General features: G+C 43.0%; 2 protein-coding genes across 4 annotated transcripts in view; one reads left to right on the forward strand and one right to left on the reverse strand.

Moving 5' to 3' along the window:
• Positions 1–16,241, reverse strand: lca5 (lebercilin LCA5). Its single transcript, XM_023806951.2, has 9 exons — positions 16,103–16,241; positions 13,442–13,808; positions 9,734–10,266; positions 8,293–8,430; positions 7,870–7,963; positions 6,784–6,914; positions 4,226–4,334; positions 1,926–2,000; positions 1–1,613 (listed from the first exon to the last, which is right to left on the reverse strand). The coding sequence occupies exons 2-9, from the start codon at positions 13,770–13,772 to the stop codon at positions 826–828; spliced, it is 2,199 nt and encodes a 732-aa protein (XP_023662719.2). The 5' UTR covers positions 13,773–13,808; positions 16,103–16,241; the 3' UTR covers positions 1–825.
• sh3bgrl2 (SH3 domain binding glutamate-rich protein like 2) overlaps positions 16,240–24,845 on the forward strand; it is a 13,043-nt gene continuing 4,437 nt past the window's right edge. The window contains exons 1-3 of one of the 3 annotated variants that reach the window (XM_023806956.2): positions 16,240–16,414; positions 17,452–17,519; positions 23,893–24,078. In XM_023806956.2, coding sequence (XP_023662724.1) covers positions 16,240–16,414; positions 17,452–17,519; positions 23,893–24,078 — 429 coding nt within the window. Of the gene's footprint in view, positions 16,415–16,466; positions 16,662–17,451; positions 17,764–23,892; positions 24,079–24,845 lie in introns of those variants that run through there. The other 2 variants (XM_023806958.2, XM_023806959.2) reach the window with 2 other exon arrangements.

The following is a 24,845-nucleotide window of genomic DNA, read 5'->3' on the forward strand; positions in this document are numbered from 1 at the left end:
TAGGGAAAAGGCAGTTTGATATTTAATAAAGCACAATTATTTCACTAGTAAAAACATTTACAAATAAAACAAATTCCATTCTTTTAGTGGAAAAAGTCAGATTGTGATGACAGATTACTAAATCTTGTACAAAATTCCACAGTGTTCAGGAAAAACAAATGATGTGTCCCTTCTCTGAAACATGAACATTAACTCACTGCACCATGTCTTTACTGTGTAAAGATGCATTTCTAATTTCTCTAGAAGGTTCATATGTTTTGTGTTGAACATACATATTCAAGAGCTTTCAAACACAGCCACCTGCACAAAAATACTAAATGTCTTAATTAGCAAAACAGCTTGTAATCAAAGTACGCTACTGAATTTGTACAAAAGTAAAGATGTACAAATAACATTTAATTTAGTCCTCTTTGTCCTTTATGTTTCAAACTCCCTGAATTACACACATGGTGCTCTAATTAAATAGGCTTCTGGTTAGTGCTTATGGTTGGCTCCATATGCCACACATTTTGGGTTAATTCCAATTTCGAACCCAAACATGATTCTACCTGAGTAATTGTGAAATCTTGCCCACAGTTGTGTTCAGAATGGGGAAAGCTCTGGTGTAGCCATTTAAAATGTCCCTCTGTTAACAAATACAGAGACGCAGTCCTTGTTTAGTGTTTACAACTGATTGATGCAGTGAAACAGGGAAATGATTTCACGCACAATCACTTTTTCTAAGTACATACACAGTATAAAACATTAATGCATCTACTGACTTCACTGAACATTATCCTTTGCCTTTCGGTGGAAATGGTGGATGGTCCCCCACTTGCCTGAAGCTTAGAGTGTCACCTCCTCGATCTCGTCATCGAAGGAGGCGATGGCCCTCACAGCAGGGCGACTCTCAGCCACCTGTATAGTGCCCCTGCCGTAGCCAGTTGACGGATCCCCGCTGAATGGGAAGAAGTCGCCCCGCTTCCCGTTAGTCTCTGTGGATTTTCCAGCGCTCCCCTCTCCCAGAGGGGCTCTGGAGAAGCTCAGCACTTCCAGCCTGCCGGGCATGTTGGGGCTGGCACCGGTGCCAAAGAGCTGCTCCATCAGGTTGGACTTGCGCTCCTTTGCCGGTGCCCCTGCCACACCTGGGTTGTCCTGGCTCCTCTCCTCCAGCCCGTCGCTCCTCGGGCCCGCCAGGTTCACCAGGCCAGCCCTTGGCGCCGGCCGACCAAACGAGGGGGTGTAGTTGCCAAACGACAGGTCCTCATTGGAGCCCAGAGTCCGAAGGCCCCTCTTCCCCAAGGGCTCAGACTTCCTCAGTGGCTCTCGGCCCCCGTCCTGCAGGTTCTCCCCCGGGTCTGTGAGGCTGAAAATGGACTGCGGTGGTGTCCAGCCTGGCTGGTGCTCAGAGACACCAGAGACAATCATGTCTGTGTTTGCGTCACGGCCCTGTAGGTCGATCTCTTTCATTTTGGCCAGAAGCTGATTCTTCCTGCTGCGCTCCTCCAGGGCCTCCTGGCTCCTCACCCTTTTCTCCCCTTCCTGCTTCTCCTGCACCGGAGGGGAGTCGTGGCCCCACCTCCTCCTCCCCTCATCCTCTCCCAGAAGCGTGGGCTCCCCTTGCCTCCTCCATGCTGTTTCAAGGAAAACAACAAACCCTCACGTATCTCATAGCCTTTCGTTTTCAGCTTTACAGCAAGCACTGATGACATGAACTTTTATCATCTATTAGATTTTCATTTCGTAAAATGGAGCAATGTACACTTTCAAATAACAGCTGAAAACTTTAATGAAATTCCTGTACCAACTCTGAGCCTTGGATATAGCTATAGCCAAAGGAAATAAGCTAAAATCAGCTCAACTCATGGGCCTGTTGGGCAGGTTAATGATAAGAAGGCTACAGGCTACAGGATACCAACGGAGCATTAGGCCGAGCCGCTACTCACTGTTTGACATGGACATTCGAGAATCTGCTGCTTCAGTCAGGGGGCTAACAGCAGAACTGGGGGTGGGACCCTTATCTGTGGTGGATGGAGACAGAGACGTACATCATACGTAGCTATAATCCCACCATGCATCAGGCTCACTCACACTTGGATTATGTCTCGCGTCTCCCCCACAAAACACGACACGTAGCATATAGATTAATAAGTCAGGGCCCATCAGTCATTCCTACAGCCGATGACAGGAACTAAACAACAAGATGTAAAGTGATGATAAGGAGTACAATGTCTGCTTAACAGCTCTGTGAATAATGTAAAACACAAATGAGATCAAATGCGACAATGATGCGAGCAGCTTCAAAAGGTTCAGGAAGACTCGATGGCTCAAAACATGAAATAACAATGAGTGGAAGCAGGCTCTGGAGTTCCAGAAAAGACTACACTGGCCACGTGGATGAGGGAACCTCAAAACCTCAATCTGGGATAGGTTAGTGCAGTGGTCCCCAAACTTTCTCTGCAGGGCCCCCCTTTTCTAGATAGGAACATTATTGAGCCCCCCCATTCAAACTACACAGGTTCAGATTCAAACTTTATTTGAAATACAACTCCCTTTTCCAATTGAGCGAAACAAATGCAATTACAAAATACAAATGGTGCGATTTCACCACTATGGGGAAAAAAGAGCAATCAATTAAAAATAAAAGTCCAGCATAAGTTTGAAATCATGCAAATGCAGATTTAACATTCCTGTTAAAATTCATTGGCGTACACAAATAAAAGTTTGTCTTACGATTACCGCATTTGTTTTTAACGATAGCCGCAGGTTTCAGCCTATACTATAGCACAAAACAACACTAAATCATGCCCATTAATTGATAGTCTCCTTGCACTTCATGTCAAAAATTTTAAACCTCGTTTTTCATGATATGGTTAGATTATTTTGGTCCGGCGCTGCAAAACGTCGTCACGCGTCACCATGTCACACGGTACAAAAACCTTGCAAGAGCAAGACGACTTAAGACAGATGGTACAGCACCTCTCAGCCGGCTGAACAAAGTGGAACTGCCTCCGTGACAACACAACTTTGCCCTTATTGGCTGAAGAACGTGATGTTTGTATCCCAGGAAGTTCCGATGCGTTATCTGCTATTTCTCCCGAATATCACGTAAAGCAGTAAGAACTGGTTTTCAGTTAATTTACCTGGTAAAGTTTAAATAAATTACATAAATGCTCTAATAGTACACGTAAGTTAGTGGTTTATTTATTGTTAGTTACTGTAATGTTGCGCTGCTTTATTTGTTTAATCGTCCAGTCTGTGAAGAGATTATTTTAGGGTGGCACATGCCCCTGAGGCTATCCCATTGGTGCGCCCCCCCCCGCAATACCTCTGCGCCCACCACTGGGTTATGGAGAGAAGTGCCAAAAGGTGCAGGTACCTAAATTTGTGTGTGTGGTCATGTATATATATATATATATATATATAACACAGGCGTTTATCACACTGTGGGGACATTTGGTATATATATATTTGTGTGTGTGTGTGTGTGTGTGTGTGTGTGTGTGTGTGTGTGTGTGTGTGTGTGTATATATATATATATATATATATATATATATATATATATATATATATATATATATATATATATATGTGTATATATATATATATATATATATATATATGTGTATATATATAAAAAAAATAACATTGTGAGGACCAAATGTCCCCACAGTGTGATAAACGCCTGTTATTTTGACCTTGTAGAGATAATTTTGTGGTCAATTTTATAAAAAAAAATCTGTGACTGCAATCAAAAACTAAAAATGCCTAAAGCCTTGTATTCTGTTTGGTTACTTATGGTTAAGATTAGGGCTGGGTAGAGGCTGAGGCTGTTATTGTTTGAATTAGGATTATGGCCACGAAAATGGACAGTCCCCACGAAGATATGAATAAAAATGTGTGTGTGTGTTGTGGGTTTGCACAGATCACATTTGGGGACCAAAATGTCCAAAATGTGTATTAAAACCTGAAACTTCCTTACTTTTGGGGATTTTTTTTAGGTTGCCATTTGGATAACCTCAATTTTAAAAAGTGAATGCAATCAAAAAAGTAAAAATGCCAAAAGTCTTGTATTTTGTTTGATTACTTATGGTCAAGGTTAGGGCTGGGTGGGGGTTAAGGTCATCATGTTGGGATTAGAGTTTTCCCCCATAGAAATGAATGGAGAGTCCCCACAAAGATGTAATTACAAAACCTGTGTGTGTGTGTGTGTGTGTGTACGCACATATGTTGGAATGCTCCTCACCTCCCCGCAGCCTCCTGACATTCTCCATCTCCTGCTCTCGGTGTACCTCCTCCTCTTTCTCTCTCCCCACCTTGTGCCAGTTCTCTCCCTCTGACGCCTCCTGCTGGACCTAGAGGAGCAGGTGAGGATAATACTGCATGGTCAGCAGAAGATTTAAATACTGAAAAGCAGCCTTGCACATTTAAATTTAACTCACATTAGGAATTACTTATAAAATTTGAAACCAATACCATTTATGTAAATAATCCACTCAACTAATTATCCAGCAGGGGTTATGTAAATTATGTGAACTATGGTGTGTCACTTAACCCAGATCATACGCTATACTGACATTGAACAAATAACCAAAATGAACAGGTATTAAAACATAATAAAACAGCTGAAAAAAAACAAACCTTCCACTAATGCATGATCTAGAATGTTTTCATTAAAATAAACAAAAAAAACACAAAAGTGGTCCCTTCATTGAACAGGCCAGACAAGTTACTGAGTTTGCAGCCTGCACCAAGTCACAGGAGAGGCACTATACAGCTACCACCAAAGGATGAACTGGACTGATGTGATTGGATGTGTAAAAGACCTGTGCGATTTGACTGGATGTGAAAAAGACCCAAGTAATGTGATTGGATGTGGAAAAACACCAGAGATATTTGATTTGATGTGAAAAAGACCAGAGTGACGTAATTCGACCTGAAAAATGAGCCAAAATGCCAAACAGGAAGCATGCATTTTTTTATGGTACTACAATGGAAAAGAGTAGTAAAAAATGAAATTCGATTTCTTTATAACAAGATTTCTGCTAGTGGGTTATTGATTGGTACCTGCAAAATGAGAATCTGAAATAAAAAAGCAGTTTGACATTAAATTTAATGTGAAATATGATAACATGTTTTGTTCCAGAAGCATCTACACAATGGCGAAACATGGTCCCCTGCAGTCAATATCAGGGTCCTGTGTATTATCCTCGGAGTAATACCATACAGAATAAAATAAATGAGTACTTAAGGTGAACAACTCAGTAAAAATCCAACATAACTTGGATCTAATTGATCTGTTATAGTTAGGGGTGGGATAGTTAACATGTGCACAACCGCTCAAATTTTAACCATCTGTCCATCTTCAATTACCATTTGTGCAGTACACTGTTTTGGGGTGTGCCAGGAAGCACAGGGATGCTAATTCTGGGATATTAGTTCATCACAAGGCATGCACTCCTATACAGTGGGAAATTTCCATCCTTCCAATTGTGTATCCTGGCCAGGATCACAGGGAACCTGAGGCCTAACTAGCCCAGGCAGCACAGGGCACCAGGATGGGGCACAACCTGGATGAGAAGCAGGACACTCCCACACACACTGGGCAATTCATCTAAATACACAGGCCCAGGAGGACAGACGACAGACACACAGAGCCTGGAGAGACAGGCTCACAGCTGAGGCGTAAGGCTACAGCGTTGACCACTTAGCTACCAGCATACCCAGCTCAAATTTTAATAAACACAAAAAAACAGACAAATGAAAAAAGAACTACTTATACATAAAGCACTCAAGGGTCTAGCACATGCCTACCTAACATAACAAACTGAAGTTTACATAATGCACTGGACACTCATTTCAGAGAATAGAGGCCTCCGTGTCTTTGCACATATAAAATAAGTAACAGCTGGAGGTAAAGTCTTCTGCTACATGACTACTATATTGTGGAATGGTTTGCCAGCTTACACTCGGGATGCTGAATCGGTCTCAGTCTTTAAATCCCAACTGAAGACCTATTCCTTCAGTTTAGCTCACCTGCACTTTAAAACATAACACAATGTAACTGTGGCTGTTTGTGCTGCCGTACAGGCTTTTTCCACCTACTGTGTTCATACGTTATTGTGTCTATACATGTTCTGACCACCCATGTTCTCTGCCTTCCTTCCCGGGCTGGGCACCATCTGAGCAGGAATCCTAGTTAAGTCCCATGGACGTGTGATATCGAGGATGCAACTGTGACACTGTGGGTGCAGCCTTCAATCTGCCACCCCGCACAGGCCGGCACGGAGAAGTGACGTTCTCCCTGCTTAGAAGTTTCTGGTTCCTTTCCTGTGTTGTCATCTGACTTTCTTTCTTTCATTTCTTAGTTCTCCCTTTCACCTGTTTTTAAATTATTCTGCATAGATGATGTAGGAATATACTACAACACACTCGTGTAAAGTGCCTTGGGGTGACACTGTTGTGAAAGGCGCTATATAAAAATACACTGAAATGAATTTAATTGAATAAGAGGCGATGGTACAGATGAGACCTCTGCACCTCTAAATGTAATAAGAATAATACAGCCATCTGCTGATGCTGGAAAGAGGAGTGTATACACAGGGAGATTTCAGATCCTGGCTTATTTGTTAGTGAATTTTTAGTAATAACTTACCAAACTTAACTCCTTAGCTTTGTAATGGATAGTGTATGTTTTGCCTGTTGCTGAAGTTAGAAGGTGTATCATGTGCAAATGGTCCCCCTGATGGGACGGGTACGGCTCACGAAATCAAGCAGAAGCTCTACAGTCAGACGGACGCTTGCCTTCACCGAGAGGTACTCATCTCTCCGGGGGGGCTCCTTTCTGTCCGTGATGGCGGGAGGTGGGGTCGGAAACTCCAAGGAGAACATCCTGTCCTCTGTCTGCACCTCTTTGGTGGCACTTGTGGGGGGGGCTGGCAGGGGGTTACAGTCATTCAGTTAGTCAAACAACCAGGTGTCCCCAGCTATTTCTCCCCAAGCATCAAATTCCATCAGCAACACAAAGCCAAGGTCCACTTTGTCCACTGTGTCTGAAAAATGAGACGATAAAATTTGCTGATGGGGGGTTATCATGAGGTCTGCTAGTTGGGGACCACTGTGCTAGACTGTAACCAAGAGAGCTGCTTTGTGGGAGTCCAGGATCCATCTGACCAAATCAGCAGAGCTCGGTAGCCTTGCAGAATCACATTGTACAGTTATGCGAGATAACACAAGGATCTCTGATTGGTCACTTGACTTCCGGGAGGTTTAATGGTTCAGTCTCCCCCACATCTCTGCCACCATGCAGTGGGTTCCAAATCACCAAAGCTGGAGCAGTGAATACCCTGACATACCTAAATGCCATCTGCTGGTACCATCTTAAGAGCAGTAAACAAGCCAGTGGGCTGGAACCAAAGGTCCTTACAGACACTCCAACCTTTAATACAATCCCAAACCTGAATTCCTAATTTTTTTGCATATATTTACCAGATGCTTTTGTCCAAAGTGATGCATGAGTTAGAAAAGCCTGTGGTCAGAGAGCAGGCTCAGCCAGCATCTCTGGAACGGTTAAGGTTTGGGGCCTTCCTCAATAGCCCAACAATGATCTGATAAATCTGCTGGCCATAGCATCCAGACTGGCAACCTTCTGGATATAGACAATGACTTCTAACCTGCAGAGCCACGCACCTCCTCCAACAACTGTTCTTTCACATTTCATTAATTAGTAAATGTAGATTTTCCACAATCATTTTTGGGCTTTTTGAAATGTGTTCTAGAGTACCAGCTATGGGGTTACAAAATTCTGGTTTGCAACCAAAATTCAGAGCTAAATGTGACCACTATTTGGTTGTGGGAAGTCTGAGGAAGAGTGGTGAGGTGCTTCTGTACCTCTTTTCTTTGTGGAGCTCTCTGCCTCTTTTCTGTGTGCAGGTTTCATCCGGTTGGCATAAATGTTCCTGGTATCGAGTTCCCTTTCCTTTTCCTGAGGAACAGGAAGTACACACCACAAACCTGTTAATATCTGATTAGTGCAGACAGATATAAAAGCAGCTAAATACTGTGCGAGACTAATAAGTAAGAGTGGAAAAACAGCCAGAAGAAATGGAGGAAGCAGGAAAAAACTACAGCAGGAGTCGGGGTCCAAGACGAAGTGATCCTGACACGCTTATCTTGTAAAGCGTAAGTGAGTGAGCCAGTGAAATGTACCGCGATGGCTTTGGGGACTCTCTGTGCCTTTTAATGAGGGATTCTAAGAGAGCCTCAGTGCACAGACACCTGGACATGCTGCGGCTCAGCAGACGAGCCTCCTACCTTGAGTTTGTGGCATAGGCGCTCCAGCTCCTCCCTCAGGCCCTTGGCCTCCTCCAGAGCCTCATGGGTCTTTCTCCTCTCTGCTGTCAGCTGCCGCTGGAGGCTGCTGCTCGTCAGCTCCAGGTTCCGCTCCAGGTCCTGAATGAATGCACACAGATACACATGCATGCACACACACACACACACACACACACACACACACACACACACACACACACACACACACACGCGCACGCAAGCAGGCATAGATGAATCAGCCCAAACCCAATGCATGTAGAAATCAAATGACCGACAGACACTCTGATTTCTTACTGTGAGCTCGAAAATCTCTTTTGCACTGAATTACAGAGATGGACAAGCATGTTGCTAGACCAGACAGATCAGCTCATTAAGAAACTAATGAAGCTGCCCCCTCAACATACGGTATACCCGACGTACCTCCATCAAGAGTTACTTTTAAGTAGTTACTGCATTGAAACAAGGTCATGGAAAATGAGATAATTATTACCAAATGCTGATAATCCTTAAGGCAAAGTAGGTCACCGCAATAAATCAGTTTCATAGAAGAGAAAATAAAAAACAAAAATAATAAAACAGAAATAATTACACTATAAAGGAGTTGCCAGATAGAAAGTTCAAAGAATCTGAGGTTGTTTATCATAGGGCTGTGATGTCCCCTGTGTTCTGTAACCCACATTCTCCTCTGCACCTACAGCAACACCGTCTACACTGTTCATACGCCACACGCCAGAGGCCACGCCCCCATTGTCCCTACACCCATGAAGAATTAAACCACACGGCAGCTCCACGCCTCTCACGGCTCAAGCATCATCGTGGAACCTTTTTATTTTTTCTGGCTGAATTTGAAGTGCGCGGTTGAAGCGATGCAGGGAAACATAAACAGTCTCTGAGAACATGCTTGTTGTGTTGCTTCACGGCTCTTCTAATGGACGCCAGCTGGACTTGCAGCCAGGGCGGGTTGGCCTGAGACAGGCAGCCTTGGTGACCAGGTCACATTTGAGTCTGCTAGTGTTTCTCAGCACATCCTCACGTCTACCTTCCATGCTTGAGAGCAGCTACAAACACGCTGGCTAGACTGCAGATACAGATAGAATGTAATACCATAAAATTACCACCATGGAGGGTATTCACAGCCCAGTATCTGCTACAGAGCTTGGATTGGTCTGGTTTACATTTTTTTAGTTAGTGGAGGCTTTTATCGAGAGGTGAGAATCAGAGAGTAACAGCAGCCAGTCTTCCTGGAGCAATTGGAATTAAGGGTCTTGCTCAAAAGCCAATTATGACATTACTTTCCTAGCCACTAGATTTGAGCCAGCAACCTTCAGATCATGAATATTCCTCACCTACATAGCCAAACATCAACCAAGTGGGTATGAAGTGGACCATGAGATTCTGTAGGGTTAGACAGATGTGTGTGTACCTTGACTCTACGGTCGCTGTCAGCAAGGCGCCCCTCAACCTGCTCCAGCTTGCGTGCCAGCTCCTCCCTCTCCCCTAGGTGGCGTTCTTCGGCCAGCCGTCGCAACTTCTGGAGGGCAGCCCGGCAGCGGCTCAGCTCTTCCTGCGCCTCCCGCTGCTGCCTGTCTGTGGCACGCTCCCGCTCCTGGCTTCGGCGGAGACGCTCCCGCAGCGCATGCACCTCGCTGCTGTGACGCGAGAGAAGCTGGGCAATCTCGCTCTCGGTGTCCTCAAAGCGCTGCAGCGCCCTCTCCTGACGGAGCTGCAGTTGCCGCAGCACCTTGTTCTCCTGCTGCAGCTGCTGCAGCCGCATCTGCGTCTCAGCCAGCTCGTTCTTCAGCTCATTGATCTTAAGCAGGCGCGCTGACAGCATGCGCTTGGTCACTAGGTCCAAGTCCTTCGGCGAAGGGTCCTTGTTCAGGCTCTGAGAGCGTCCCCCGCCCTGCTGCGGGGGAGCACCTGGGCGAAGGTGCCGAGAGCCTGACTTTCGTAGGCCTGCATAAACATAAAACAAAAAGAAAAGAGGAAGGGTGTGAGAGAGAAAAAAAAAAACTCTGTGAGATTAGCAGCTCATACAATCTAAAAGAGACACTATTCCATAGTGTGGTTGTAGTGTGGACGGTGTGCAGCTCACCGAGGCAGGGATCTATACATGTGCCAAGCAGGTTGTGGGTCCGAATCCTGTGGCTGGAAGTGTATCTTTTACCAAAAGCAAATAGTCTCATTTCTCTCATGTTTAATCATTAACCAAGCTTACCGCTTTAAATTTGTTCTTTTTAATAGCTGATAAATGCTCCAATATATTTTACACCTTTAAAAGGGCTTTCAATAAATGTTTGGTAAGGGTTTCCATTAACTACCCCTTCATAATGCCTTTATAATGCATTCATACATCATTTAGTGCACCTTAATAATGCATTCATAAAACATTCACAAGCAGCATAAGTATACTTTAACATCATTACCCACTTTAACACCTGCAATATACTGTAACAATCATTATATGAGAATAAGAAACATTATAATTGTATAATCAAATACAGTTTCTTATTAATGTATTTTAAAGCTATTAATGCATGTTAAGGAGTACATGCTACTTATGAATGTTCTATGAATGCATTATGAATTCAGTATGAAGGTAAAGTTAATGTAAAGCATCAGCAAATGTTTTTGTAATAGTTACTAATGATACTACCACAAAGCTGTAATCTAAGTAATGTATAACAGGATATATAAAACTGTGTGCAATGTTTATAGCAGTTGCACATGAGCACATTTGGAGCAAACAACTGGTTTCTTGTACAAATAGAAAATCGTGACAAAAGGATAAAACCTTTTTATGACTGGGCAAAGAGTACAATCACTAATGACATATTCTGTTATAGCCAAGAACACACAAACCAAACACAATTAGCTAGGCGGGATGCCAGATTCAGCACAGCACTCGTGGGTTAGTTCATAGCAAAAAGGATTCAGGGGAACCAGTGCCAGAACGATTCTTAAAAATGTTTTTCTGAAACCACGCAACACATATATACACACGGCTAAGGCACTCAATAGGTTTCCTTTCTGACATCCATCTGTTTCCAGGGAAGGCAGCACAATGTTACTGGGTAAACACAATGAGACACATCATGCCTTTCATACTGCACACCTATCAACTGGATTGAGCAAAATTTAGAGGTCCCCCATTGGGTTCAAGAAATTATTTACATATCGGGCAGTTTACTTCATGTTGATCAATAAAAAGGTATTATAAATGATTTAATATTTAATTATTCATGCATATACACATACAGTGGTACCTCGGTATACGTCTGCTTCGGAATAAGTCCCGTTTGGACACGAAAAATTTTGCTTGGTATACGACCTTCGTTTGGAATACGATTCGCGTGTTAGAACTATGTCAGTTGCTACTATTCAGTGAACAATCCGTGCAGTGAACAATTTCTCTGTGAATTTTCACGTGATTTTATGTTTTTTCAGCAAGGTAAAGTGAGGTTAAATTTTAATCTAATTGCTTTTGTATTTATGCACTTAATATTAAGCAGTGTTTAAATTATTTTATACAATCCCATCAATGTATAATATGCCAATAACAATAGGATTTTTTTTTCACGGGAACAAATTAATCTTTTTCCCTTTATTTCTTATGGGAAAATTCGTTGTTCAAGGATCTGGAACCGATTAAGGACGTATACCGACGTATACCGACGTATACGTAAGCCAGATCGAGCCTCTGCCAGTGTCACAGACATCTGTGGTATCTCTTGGAAGAGTTAGTTGGGCTTGCATTTTTTGATGAGTGTATCTCATTGGAGGACAAGAGGAGGATGGTGAAGAAACTGGATACTTCTGAACGGAAAGGACTCGGAAGGCTGGAGAAGAAGAACTTGTCTGACAGCGCTCCATGACTACATTACTAACAGAATGAGGAGGATCTTCAATTGAATACTTCCAAACTGCCAACAGAGGTCTCTGACCTTTCTCATGAAAGCCTATCCGACATGGGAGAATCGTGCCACATTCCAGGAGTTCAAAAATACTGTCAAGGGCATGACTATCATAATAAATGTACAGAGAGGTGACTGTAGTGCACACCGACTATATAGTTACTGATTTCATTTCAAACTGTTGCATATCTGCAGAAAAGTGGTTTAATTTGGCTTTGGTTAGAAAAGCAGCATTTCCAGGGGATGCCTAAATTTGGCACTAGAAAGATAGATGGTAGAAGTTCTCGATGTGTCTCAATTCGAATGCACAATTGTGGAATTCTGGACCACCTTATGATGCCTGCTACACAATACAAGAGTCACCCTCACCAAAGCCGTGCATCACACCAACACAGATGGCCTTGATATGGCTGAGGGAAGAGTACTAATACAGCTGAAAAACAGCACTCAGCAACAGTGAGGAGGCACCTACAGTACAAAAAACACACCCAGATTATTTTAAACTCGTTCTCACCATGGCACAAATTAAGGCACCTTTGTTAAAGGAAACTGCACTCACAACTGTACTAGACAACCATAATCCTCTAGGGGTCTTGAGGAATACATTAAATTGCATGTCTACTATGCTGTTTTCTAAACAGAGAAGTAGGTGGCATGGTGGTTAAGGACACTGGGCTAAATATAGCCAGACACTGTACTCTTGGAAAAGGTACAAAATCTATATTAATAGAACAAATAATAACCACCTGTACAAACAGGAAAAACATTTGCTTTGAATGAAAGAAAGCTGGTTCGTCAACATTATAATACCGTATTTGGATACTCACTTGTAATTATGATAATTGATTTGTGCAGGTGTGAAGCAGAAGGTGGAAATTACCAGCTTAATTACATTTTTTCAGATGTGGGCAAAACAATCATGTAACCATTACTGGCGTCGTTACTGATGTGCGTGTTGCTGGTAACAAAACACATTCAACACTGCCATCTACAGACAGGAAAAGGAAACACGTGGAAAAAACTGCAGTTGATAATCGGTTCCCGGTATAACGAAATGACTAAACTTACACAACCATTGTGCTTCTTGTGATCAAAGAGGTTTTGGAGAGTATTTCAGAATCATGAAAACATACTGGCAGCCATGCATGAAACAAGCTTGACTTCCCTGATGGACAGTGGTTCTTACCAGACAATGAGGTCGTGAAATCAGGGCATACCTGGTTTCCGCAGCGGGCTGCTGGAGACCCGTTTGGTAGGGGCCAGGCTCCGCGGGACAGGGGACAGGGAATGGGAACTGGCAGAAAGAGAGCAGCCAGAGGCCGAGCTGTTCTCATAGTCCTCCGAATAGTAGGAGCCACTGTTCCTGTCGCCATGAGATGCATCCCGTCTCCTGGTTCTGGCCTCGTTGCTTGCTGGGCTTCTTTTGCCATTCCTCTTCTTGTTGTCGCCTGACTTGGATTTGGAGGAAGATTCTGAATTCCGTGTCATGCTTCCACTGGAATTGCGTTTCCTGTCTCCATCCAAGTTGTCCTCACTGGACTGGTGCATTTTGTGGAGGTCAAGGCTGTCTTCAGTGTGATCCAGCTGGGAAGGACATCCATGAAGACAGAAGAAGTTACTCTCTGGGACATTCAAGTAATAGATACTATTCCCTAGGCAGAAAATGCAGAATCTTTGTATGCAGTCTTTGTTTATTCCTTTTTACTGTGTCATTTTAATGCATATGGGTGTCTACATTTATTTAATTCAAGGCATCACCTTGTCAATGATCAAAATCAATTTTCATCGTGAGCATGCACAAGGAAATGAGGATGCTGTGTACCATGAACAGCCACTCTGCAGCATTCCCAGCATTTCCCAATTCACAAATACAAATCTTCAGATACAGGTATACATACATACATACATACATACACACAAACACTAAGGGCATATCAGAAGCAGGCTAACGTGAACATTGTAAAGAAAAAGTAGGACATCTTCAATTTTACAGGAGAAGTTGACCTATATAAAGATTGTCCTTCTTTTGTGCTGAGAGACAATAATAGCTAATCTGCTCTATATACTTTCCTGCTATGTTAAGTTATTTTACTAAAATCACTAATCATAAAGAGTAGCAGCATTTTGACTGAATTTAAAGAATCTATCTATCCATCTATATATTTAATAGCTGCTAGGTTAAGTAATATTGTTATTTTCCATAGTCCCTAATGGGAATACCCTGTGCTGAAAACCAGCCAAACACACCAGACATACACACAAGTGAAAGACACCAGTTCGCCGGCCGGCATGTCTTTGGAATTCACTACAGGGTGAAACTGAACTACCTACAGGAAATCCATGCAAACACAAGGCAGCCGAAACACAGGAGGTACAGCTGGATTAAAACAGACAACCTTGAAGGTATGAAGCAACATCAATCAGCCATTATAGTGCCACATTACTCTATATATATATATATATATATATATATATATGAGAGAGAGAGACAGAGAGAGAGTGTGTGTGTCTACTGAAAATCTCATGTTTAAGTAGTTCAGAAAACTGTGTGCACCAGATCGGATTTGTATAATTGAATTTGAGAGCATCTTCAATACTATCCAGTGACAAGTATGATAAGTGCCAGCACGGGTATCTGAAATAGCCTGATATTACACTTCAGTGGGAGTTACTACTACAGAATGTAGATCGAAAAAATAATCCTAAAAGATGCTACATGTAAACACAAATCATAATGTATCTATATCGTCTACATACGTCATGTTTATGAAAGTTAACGTGAAACTGACAAGTGGTTATAAGTACGTTATATATGGACGTTTATGTAAATTAGTTTACAATGCTATACAATTCTTAAACATGAACAGTCAGAGAAACTTCTACTCTGAATGCACAGTCCAAAAGATATTTCATTATATTTAGAGACATTTTACTGATATTGTTTTAACGAATTCAGAAATGCATCTTTCAGGCGCTACATAGAGTAATTGTAGGCAAGTTATTCCAATGTAATCTGGATTAGATGAACACTCCAGATCGAGTTTAAGTACAAAAAGTAAGCCATTTTGTCACGTCACTCAACAACCCTACACAGCAAACCCTTACAAACGACGCAAGACGTCGGAGTTATTTATTTTCTTTGATATGGCAAAACATCAGCATCGGATTACCAAAAAGACTTCTCAAAAATGAGCGAACGGGAAGTAAAAATGCAAACGATGCGTCCACCTAAAGCTGACAGGCTGTCAGCGCCAGACAGGAAGGTCTAAAACAGACGCGCTGCTCCCGCTAACCTGACTTCGGGAGAGTGGGAGGGGCGCACTTTTTTTTTTTAATCGCCGAAAGCCACGAAACACAATCTGTTACACTAACAATGTAGCTATACGCAAAAACAAAAGGCATATTTATCTCCTTTTGGGGTTCACTGACAGTCACGGAAAGCCCTGGCCCGGATTTATAGCTCTTTGAAACTGAAAATACTGGAGACAAATTATACATTTGTACGCCATGTTTGCTGCTTAGGTAACGTAGCTAAACTTACTAGGTAACTAAGGAACTATGTAGGGTGGATAGCGGGATAAAATCAGAACCTCCGCTAGCTGGTTTAAGATGACAGCCAACTGCGATTATTTCGGATTATGCGCTTGGTAGTCGACGTAAATTGCCAGATTTACAAACACGGTGAAAAATAAACATGGCTCGTTCAGAAATAAACTAAGAATTTGTACTGAACGTCTATTCAAGAATACTTCAACAGTAACCATCGACTTTACCAAGAAGGGAAACAGTCGTCCGGGTGCGACTTCAGAGTTTCCCGGATGCTGTCATGGAGACAGACGGTCAGCGTTTTGCTCCAGCCCAGTTTATTTTACACCAACCTTATGTTATTTTATATTTTCCAGGGCTCCCATTTCACAAGTGATGGCGCTGAACGTCCTCAGCGGCTAGCTAACGTCAGCCAACATTGTTCCGTCTTCCCGGTAGGTCGTGCGGGGCCAAGCGGGCGTCTTGACGGATGCCGGTCTTCCTCCTACTCCTACGCGAATACGGGAGACGTTTTGCTGGCTCCCTCGCGCCAGCTCTCGTGCAGGACGGAGCCCGACTCCTCCAGTGCGCCTGTTCGCCGTGCGGATCCGCGCCGTTCCGTTCCGCGCCGTGCTTCTTAGCGACGCCTCGCCATGGCAACCCTCGTGAGTTCCAAGTTAGCCGCTAAAGGATCCTGTTTGATGCTCTCGAGGCAGCTCACGGAAATCCCGTTCTTGGGTTGATGTGCTGCCTTCATAATGTTTTTAACGTTGTCTTAACAGAATCGCAAACAAAAAATATGTTTGTGTGAACGATTACATGACGTCTAAGGTCTAAGCCGCGGCGACTGCGGGGGAAGGCTGCTTAAGACATAATCTGGGTAGTAACCGTCAAAACCTCTGTATTGTCTCAGTTAAGTACTTCAAATATATATATTTTTCTAATGGAATAATATTAGGTAACTCAAATTTATTAACAGAGGGAATTTCATGACATTTTATCACTGATTTACCTGATGGTGGAAGTTACACTTTACCCACCACTGCAAAACCTATTAGGAATCTACTTTTTATAGTACACCGTTAACTGACGGGTTTAGTTTTTATCTTTATGCACTTTTAAATAGTTTATCCTGCGCCATTCGAAAGCGGGGGTGTTATTAATATTATTATTATTAGTATACTAGCTAGTTTTCTGCAATATATTTGTGCCGAAACAACTTTTCCATCGCTACCTATAATAAAAACTCTTTTGATGTCAGTTGGAAGCTATATCTGGGATGGGTGCAATAATTCATCTGTAACACCTGAAAAGTGTCGTTTAATAAAACCGTTATGGCAATGAATGGGCGAGGATGGAAGATTGGGATACACCCTGAAGAGCTTTTGAAATTAGGACTGGGCCTCAGAAAAGACCCGCAAGCTTTAACTACATCATTATTATTTCCAACATAATTATCACAGTCTAGACATTGGGAAACTCATTTGTCGTTCAATGAATTAAACCCCTTTGCAGGCACAAAGCAAGTACTTTAATATTTATGCGAGCTGGATTCTGCTAACAGGGAGAGAGGCTCATAAATTCAGCACTCCCCACAAAGGCAGACAGCTTCACTGCTCCGCAAACGCTCGCGAAACATGCTCAATGTAAAGTTTTACGTGGTGCACTACATCTCCCAGAATGCTCTGCTCATTCATTACAGGGCTGAAAAAGGGTTCGACGGTGTTAGACCCCAGAGTGCCGGGTGGGGGAGTGAAGACCACGAATGTGGTGAGAGCACTGCCATCATTATCTTCATCATTATAATAATAATTTTACAACGTAGGCTTGAGCGTTGCTTTAACTTAAACACGCATTTATCGAAGAGCCTGTCAATAACATTCAGGCGATACATCAACAATCTCGCCAAGGAGAGGAGCGCTTAAATACACGTCTTAAACACATTTGCCGACCAGGATTTTTCTGTAGGATGGTAATAAGAGTTTTCATCGCCTCATTGTCTGGTTCTGTTGTGGTGAGTATATATTTTTACATATATTTAATTATTTTTGCTTTTTAAAGGGTGCTTGCATTTGACAGGGCGGATAACGACGATATACCTGGCGGCTCTGGTGTGTGGCGAACTGTTTGTAACAGCGTAACTTCTAGCCTGTTGTGTTTTTTTATATTTATAATACGAGTATATTTAAATATATAGTCTCTGCATGAAACAGTATTTATCGCAAGTGTGGTATAATAGCTAACTTTGTTTCAGAAATAACCAACGGTATGTGCATATGTGTGTGAATTTTAAATTATTTTCTGGTTTCTTTATCAAGTCTACGTTCTTATCACCTACGTATTTACGTTTTTCCCACGTGTTTGTTATAGTATTATTGTATCTGTGTTCAGCCGATTATGCAGGGAGACACTTTTTCTTTGAATGCAGTTTTGTTCCTAGATTTCTTAATAGCCAGCAGATTAAATGAGACACTTCCAATACTATGCCACTCCCTTATGCTTATATGGCTGTATGGCTATAAGTAAATCGAAAAAATTTTCTACTATTATCTCTGTTATTACTACCCTACACGCGAATGATCAGAGGTGCTTTCGGATCTTGTTGCGTGTCCTGTAGGAGTTATACAGATGTGCAGTTAAAAGTGAACCATTTTTACGACCCCAGTAATTCTAGGTATGGCTACGTTTGGTTTATAAGCCAGTGGGTCCTTTGCGTTTGTGTTTCTGGACTTTGACACCTTTATCAGTAAACCTCGGGGCTGTATAAAATATCCCGATCGTTTGCAATGCTATCTCATGCGTTTGTTTGACTTTCTCTTGACACATGATAGATGTGTTCTGTCATTTTATTTTCAGAAATATGTTTGTTTAATGTGTGACGTTCAGTGAACAGCTTCTGAGTTTTTCGGTTTATCTTTTAATGTTATGGGCATTTAGAAAGTTTTAGACACCATATATACTACATTCTATGCTTTCCTATACTATTTTATATATAACAAGGTCTTTTAGTGGAGGATTAAGTTAGTAATTAAGTTGATCTCTACTTGTGTACTTTTAAGATAACAATGGATGGATATTCCGGACTACATAGCTATGTTTTGGGGAGCAGTGTTTATCTGTGATGACTAATAATCTCAGGCTCAGGTTCCCTAAAGATCTCTTGATTGTACAAAATACACAGACAGGAACAGTACAGTATATAGCATGTCAGCCTCGACGAACCTAAACTCATGAGGTTAATTCACTTTAAATGACACTGATATAAACAAGAGATTAAACTGCTGATGCTGGCATCCTAAGATGTTTATCTCAAGAGCCCTTGCTGTACAGAGATTCAATAATGAATTTGTGTTTAGTTCTTTTGTTAAAAGTGAAAGAATTTAAAGTGCAGACAGATTATACAATAGTTATAACAAAGAATAACTGTTCTTGGACACCACAGCAATAGGGGATAAGAATGAGTCACGATTTGAGTGGAAAGATGTTTTTTTTTTCTTTTCCCATATCCTCGTAAATGTTTGTAAAAACCTAAAAATAAACTGAAAAACTGGAGGAGGCCAAACTGTCCTGTACTATACGGATCCAGACAGAATCTCCCCTTATGTCTGCCATGCTATGGCCTGGCCTGGCCTTCTGACCTCTCTCATCAACTCTCAACCTTTTAAAGTTCCTAAGCCCCAAGAGAGATTTTCCTCTGAAGGAGCCACATTAAGGAAACATTTCTTGTATGAAGAGGATCCCTCGTCTTGAATTTGAAATAATTTCATGAAGGTAACTGTCTCCTGGGATTCGAACACTGGGGAGCCCCATCTCAGTACCCCCGCCTTGTGAATGTTCTGCCTGGTTTGAGGGATTTTTAAAGAGGCAGCACCGAGATTTCATGAGAAAGTGCTTTTTAAATAAAGAGAATGGAAAAACAGGTTCTAGTGCATCTTGACCTTTGCCCTTTTGTTCCTTATTTCCCACAATATGAAAAACATTAAAATAACATTAAAGACTGATACAACTGAACTGGAAGACACGAACATATATTGATTAAAGTGAATTGACGTAAAATAGCTGGCACAGGTACTTTGTGTCCCATGGTTTGTGGTTGCAGTGCATACCATAGAAACTTATTTATCTAGCATACCATAGAGACTTAGCTAGCAGCTCTGCTTTTCATCTTGACCCCACCCAGGCATCCTTCTTTGATTAGTATTTTTCTTGTATTCTTGCGTAGGGGAAAGCAGCATGAGGTTAAATCGTTTTTTCCAGCTCCGTTCTTCATCCCTTGATTTGTAATGATGGTCTGTCTGTCTCATTGGCAGCCAAGGACAGGCACTCTCCTGTTCATGCATGGGCTCCGTGCTGCATGCTACACGCTACACGCTGTAAGCGGTCTGTTCTGTCTGACCTGCTCTGTCACTGCTATTTCTGCTGTCTCACTATTCCGCATGCCGTCTGTACCTGTCCTGCCCTTGCTCTGTATCAGTCGTGGTTTTTCCTCTGTGTCTGCTCCCTCACCCTCCCATGTCTAGATCCTCATCTCTGCGGAGTCTTTTCGGTGTCTGCTCCCTGTCTGCATACGCTGTCTGTGTCGCATTCATCCACGTTCCATGTTCTCTTCGCACTGGATAGAATAATGTCTCATACAGACACCACAGTCATTTCTTGGTTTATTTTTATCTACAGTTTATTTCTGCAGGGATGTAAGGAATAACTTTGTGTGTTGTTCAGCGCAATCAAAACCAAATAAATGCAAACCCCAAACCAACCTGTCAAACAACCTGCTCAGCTGAACTTAGTGGCTTCAGATTCAGATTAAACAAAGCATCTGTGTTTCAATGACATATCATTATGTATGGGATTCATTTACACAGCTGTCTGTTAGACAGCGTAGTACAATGAGAATGTTTGTGTTGTATTCCCTTCTGTGTTTTATCCAAAGTAAATAACTTTTTTCCGCAGTGTCTATCCACCAATGTGTCTGTGTCCATTAATTTTTGAAAGCGCTTTTCCAACCCATTAGAGCACAGATTACATGTGTGGATTGTTTTACAGGGTGTGGAGGAGCTGTACATTGCAGTAAGTCAGGTGTGTGAGTTGGGGGGTAAGGTGGAGGCTGGGGGTAAGCAATGCCCCCCATGTGGGGTACAGCCCCTGATGGGCGGGCAAGCGACAGTTAGGTGTGGCTCGGTACAGGGGAATTGCAGAGAGCTGCTCTCCAGTTCCTCAATGCCAGGGAATATTATATGACTGCAGCAGGAGGTAACTATAAATACCAGGTTGCCCTTTCGTTGTCTCAATGCTAAGGTTTCTGCTTGTTTGCGGTTAGACAGAGACCAGAGCCTGGATCACCGCTGCGGAGCAGTGGAGGCAGCAGTAAGTACTGGGGGAGTGTGGAGCACCAGCTCACGCCCCTGGAGGATTCTTACAATATTAGCATTTTTGTGTAGGTTCTCTAAAGCTGAAAAGCATATAAGAGAATGGAAAAACAGTTTATAGTGCACTATACAAGATGATTCATAAGGCGGAGGCTGGACAAAATCTGGATTCAGTGTGTTTTGTCAGTTCAGACTATTTTCTAGTCCCACATGAATGTCAGCCTGGTGCATTATTACTATTACTGCTTGGTGTTTGGGTTATTTTAAGGAGCACTAACAGCTCATGTATCATATGGCTGGAAATTGAGAAATCCTCCAGCTGGAAATGGCTACAGATCGTTTTCTATACGAACTGCGTGTGCAGTGAAACATCATCATTCTGCTCCTCTGGTCCATACATCAGGAGACAATAAGGGGCTTCAGATAATCAATACGATTATGCCCATTTGTGCAAGTATCTCTACTCATGTTCTCTTTGCTCAGCAGTTGATTTATTTTATTATTATTATTTTAACTTGCCATTAGCTGGAAGTGCTCCTCTATACACGTGAGGATGTGATCTCCGCATCAGCTTGGGTTTTGCAAGGCCTGTCCACTGCTCCCCTAACCTCCCTGCTCCTGCTCCCATTCGATGCTGACATGAGTGATTTTTTTCCCCCCTGTTTTAATGAACCTTAAACTTTGCCTGCACAAAGGTCCTGTGAAGCCACCACCTGTGGACTGGGGAGAAAATGCCAGTCTGCACCAAATGACACTTGTTGTTTCTAAGGCACAGGGAGGCTCTGTTCCCTGAGACTTTGCATCTGCTGAGTGTGTCTAACCTCATCAGAGCCAGGCGTTTACATACCTGCCTTATGTTGCAATCAGCACGCTGCTGCACTAATGTAGGGTTTTCTGCTGTAAACGGGGATAACTGAGATTTTCAAGGCACCCGTTAATTTTCAAGGCACCCATTAATTTTATTTGCAGCAGACCAAAGGGTTTGCCTGCAGATCAGCTTCAGTTTGTGCCCCCCCCCCCCCCCCATCAACCCCTTTCTCACATGTTTTACGAATGCAGCTCTACAGCAGTGAACCCATGAGGCTCCAGATTGTTCTGTAAACGCTTGGCTTTGCACGGATTCATGTTACGCCCTTCCACTTTGGCAGAGAGTCAGTCTGCAGTGGTTGTTGATAGTTCTCTGTCTACATGTCTCCAGTGGCTGGCTGTCCTCAAACATGTTTAAAAACAGAGTAATAATAATAATAATTAGAGGGGTGGCATGGTTGTTAGTACTGTTGCCATATACCTCTGGGACCTGGGTTTGGCTCTGGCCATTGTGGAGGTTCCTATGGGTTCTCCAGCTTCGCCCCACAGCCTAAAAACATGGTACTGTGAATTGTAGTTAAATTGTCCGTTGGCGTAAATGTGTGTGTAGGTGTGGTTTGTGCCTGTTACTTCCAAGACCCCCATGCCCCTGTATAGGACAAATGGGTATCAAAAATGATTGATAGATATAATAATAATAATAATAATAATAATGGCAAAGTTTCCCATTTTCTGCATCAGAACGGTGATGTTTTCTCTTTTTGCAAATCCTCTCAAGTTTTAGTTTTAAGGAGAGTTTTAAGACCTCCTGTAATGATCAGGAATGGCAGGGGAATGTGCTGGCGCTCAGACCGCAGGGCACTACGTAGCCGTGGGGGCAGGTCACCACGGGGGGGGGGACCTGGGAAGCTCTCCTGCCCAACGATAAGTCCAGCAGGAGCTCAGGCCCTCAGTTGCCATCCAGATACTCAGCAGACCTGATCCACATGCCTCCTGTCACATCCTAATCCTGGATCAGCACCAGCCAATTCCCTCCTGGGCAACTGATTCAATCCCAGCATTCCCTGGTGCTTTCCTGCTGTGCATCGCTGATGCAATTTAGCATATGCACACATCCCCTGAGAAGCTCCCCCTATCTGGTACTGCTGCAGAGCTACGGAAGCGTCAAACTACATCTTGTGGCATCATACCAGTCATAATCCAAGGCTTCAAAGATACTGTAGACAGCAAGGGAAACGGAGCAAATCAAAACTTGAAGCACAAATGACCAGATTGAAGCTTGTCATGAGAAAAGCAAACACTTCAGAGAAGGCCTTAATGCTTGGAACAAGGATTGGTAAAAGGAGAAGATGAATACCAGTAACTTGGTGGATGTACTGAATTATCACAGCAATTAACATGGTATTGGGAAGCTTGAGAGAAGGTTCTGGAGGAAATCTGTTTGTGTGGTCGCCTGGAGACCGTTTCAACTTGATGGTACCTAATAAGAATAATATTGAGTACAGAAGTCCTGCCCCAGTAGTCCAGTGATTGGTACAGCAGCAGTTTCCCTCAATGAATTTGAGCCAGTGATCTGTCGGCTGGAGTTCCAGTTCCTTACCCATTATTGGGCTTGTAGCAGTTCATGGCTTCAGTATCAATGAGGTCTCTCAGTATGTATTTGTGCGTGTGTCATGTGCTCTTGACCCAGTCTGGCCCCCTCATCATGTCCATTACTGAGAGGGGAGGTGCAGGGGCTCAGAGACAAGAATGCAATCACTGCAGTATGTGGGCCTTCCCTTGTGTCCAAATTCAAATAAAACGTCTTGCACTCATTTTATCCCCTTTACACTGCAGACTAATGCTATTCTTATGGTTTTCGTTCCAGGGCCCTGGCATGATACATACACACTTTAATCGATTTTCAAAAATCGTCTTCTGCAATTAATACCATGTATTCCAGAAGACTAAAATCCTCTTCTTCCCTGCAGATCAAGAAGAGGCAGCAGGAGATTGTGGGCTTTCTGGAGGCCAATCGCATTCCATTTGAGGTGGTGGACATAACCATGCTGGAGGACCAGAGGCTGTGGATGTACCGGAACCTTCCTGAGGGCAAGCACCCTGACAGGGGGAACCCCCTTCCGCCACAGATATTCAACGGGCAGCAGTACTGTGGGGTACATTCATTTGTTTTTTTTTTTTTTTTAAATAAAATACCATGCTGTCTGAGGCTGCCTTTCTGAGCTCTCTTGTAACGCTCCTGTGAAATGGGCCATGTGCCAGCCCAGCCCATCCCAGCCCAGCCCAGCCCAGACTCACGCCCACGGTTCTGATCTTTTGGCTCTGGTCCTGCGGTCTCCCAATCAGCTCACTGACAGTGAAGGAAGCTCAGCATTAGCAGCAATTAGAAGTAACTGATACGTTCTCGTTTCCACCTCACTGTTTTCATCGTATTTCATTGTGATTAGTAAGTCCTTGGGTGGTCTGTGTCACCCTGACAAGTCTTCTGTTCTTAACAAGTTCTGGTGGAGACCATCTCCAGCTGCCAGGAGAGTAAAGCTCCTCCCTCAGTCTGCACTGCAGTATTTCTAAGTTCCATGCTAGTGGGAGAGAGATACTGTGGTCTGCAAAATGCTGCATCTGACACAGGAGGCTGCGGAAATCGGACTGGGGAGCGATTGTAGATGCAAGCTAGTTGGGGCTTATTTAAGGTTTCCTGTCTCTGATATCTATCTCTATGCCTGAGCCTTAGTTTGAAGTTCAAGTTTCAAGGTTTTTACTGTCACATGTGCTCTAAAGAATGCAGTAAAATTCTTGTGCAACAATTGTAGGGGAGGGGACAGGTGTATGGCAGGAGAGTAGGACAAAAAACGGTGCAATGCAGAACAAACAACAGAAAAATGGTGCAGTAAGAGATGAGACAGTGCAAGACAAAAGAGTAGAG

The sequence above is a fragment of the Paramormyrops kingsleyae genome, chromosome 19 (genome assembly GCF_048594095.1).
Source record: "Paramormyrops kingsleyae isolate MSU_618 chromosome 19, PKINGS_0.4, whole genome shotgun sequence".
NCBI lineage: Eukaryota > Metazoa > Chordata > Actinopteri > Osteoglossiformes > Mormyridae > Paramormyrops > Paramormyrops kingsleyae.

Bases quoted from the DNA above. Each gene is read 5' to 3' on its own strand.
- lca5 (XM_023806951.2), bottom strand. From the start codon at position 13,772: ATGCACCAGTCCAGTGAGGACAACTTGGATGGAGACAGGAAACGCAAT. The intron at 8,431-9,733 runs GTACACACACAT...GCATTCATTCAG, and splicing joins ACAGCGACCGTAGAGTCAAG to GACCTGGAGCGGAACCTGGA. The intron at 1,614-1,925 runs GTGAGTAGCGGC...TCCTTGAAACAG, and splicing joins TCGAATGTCCATGTCAAACA to CATGGAGGAGGCAAGGGGAG.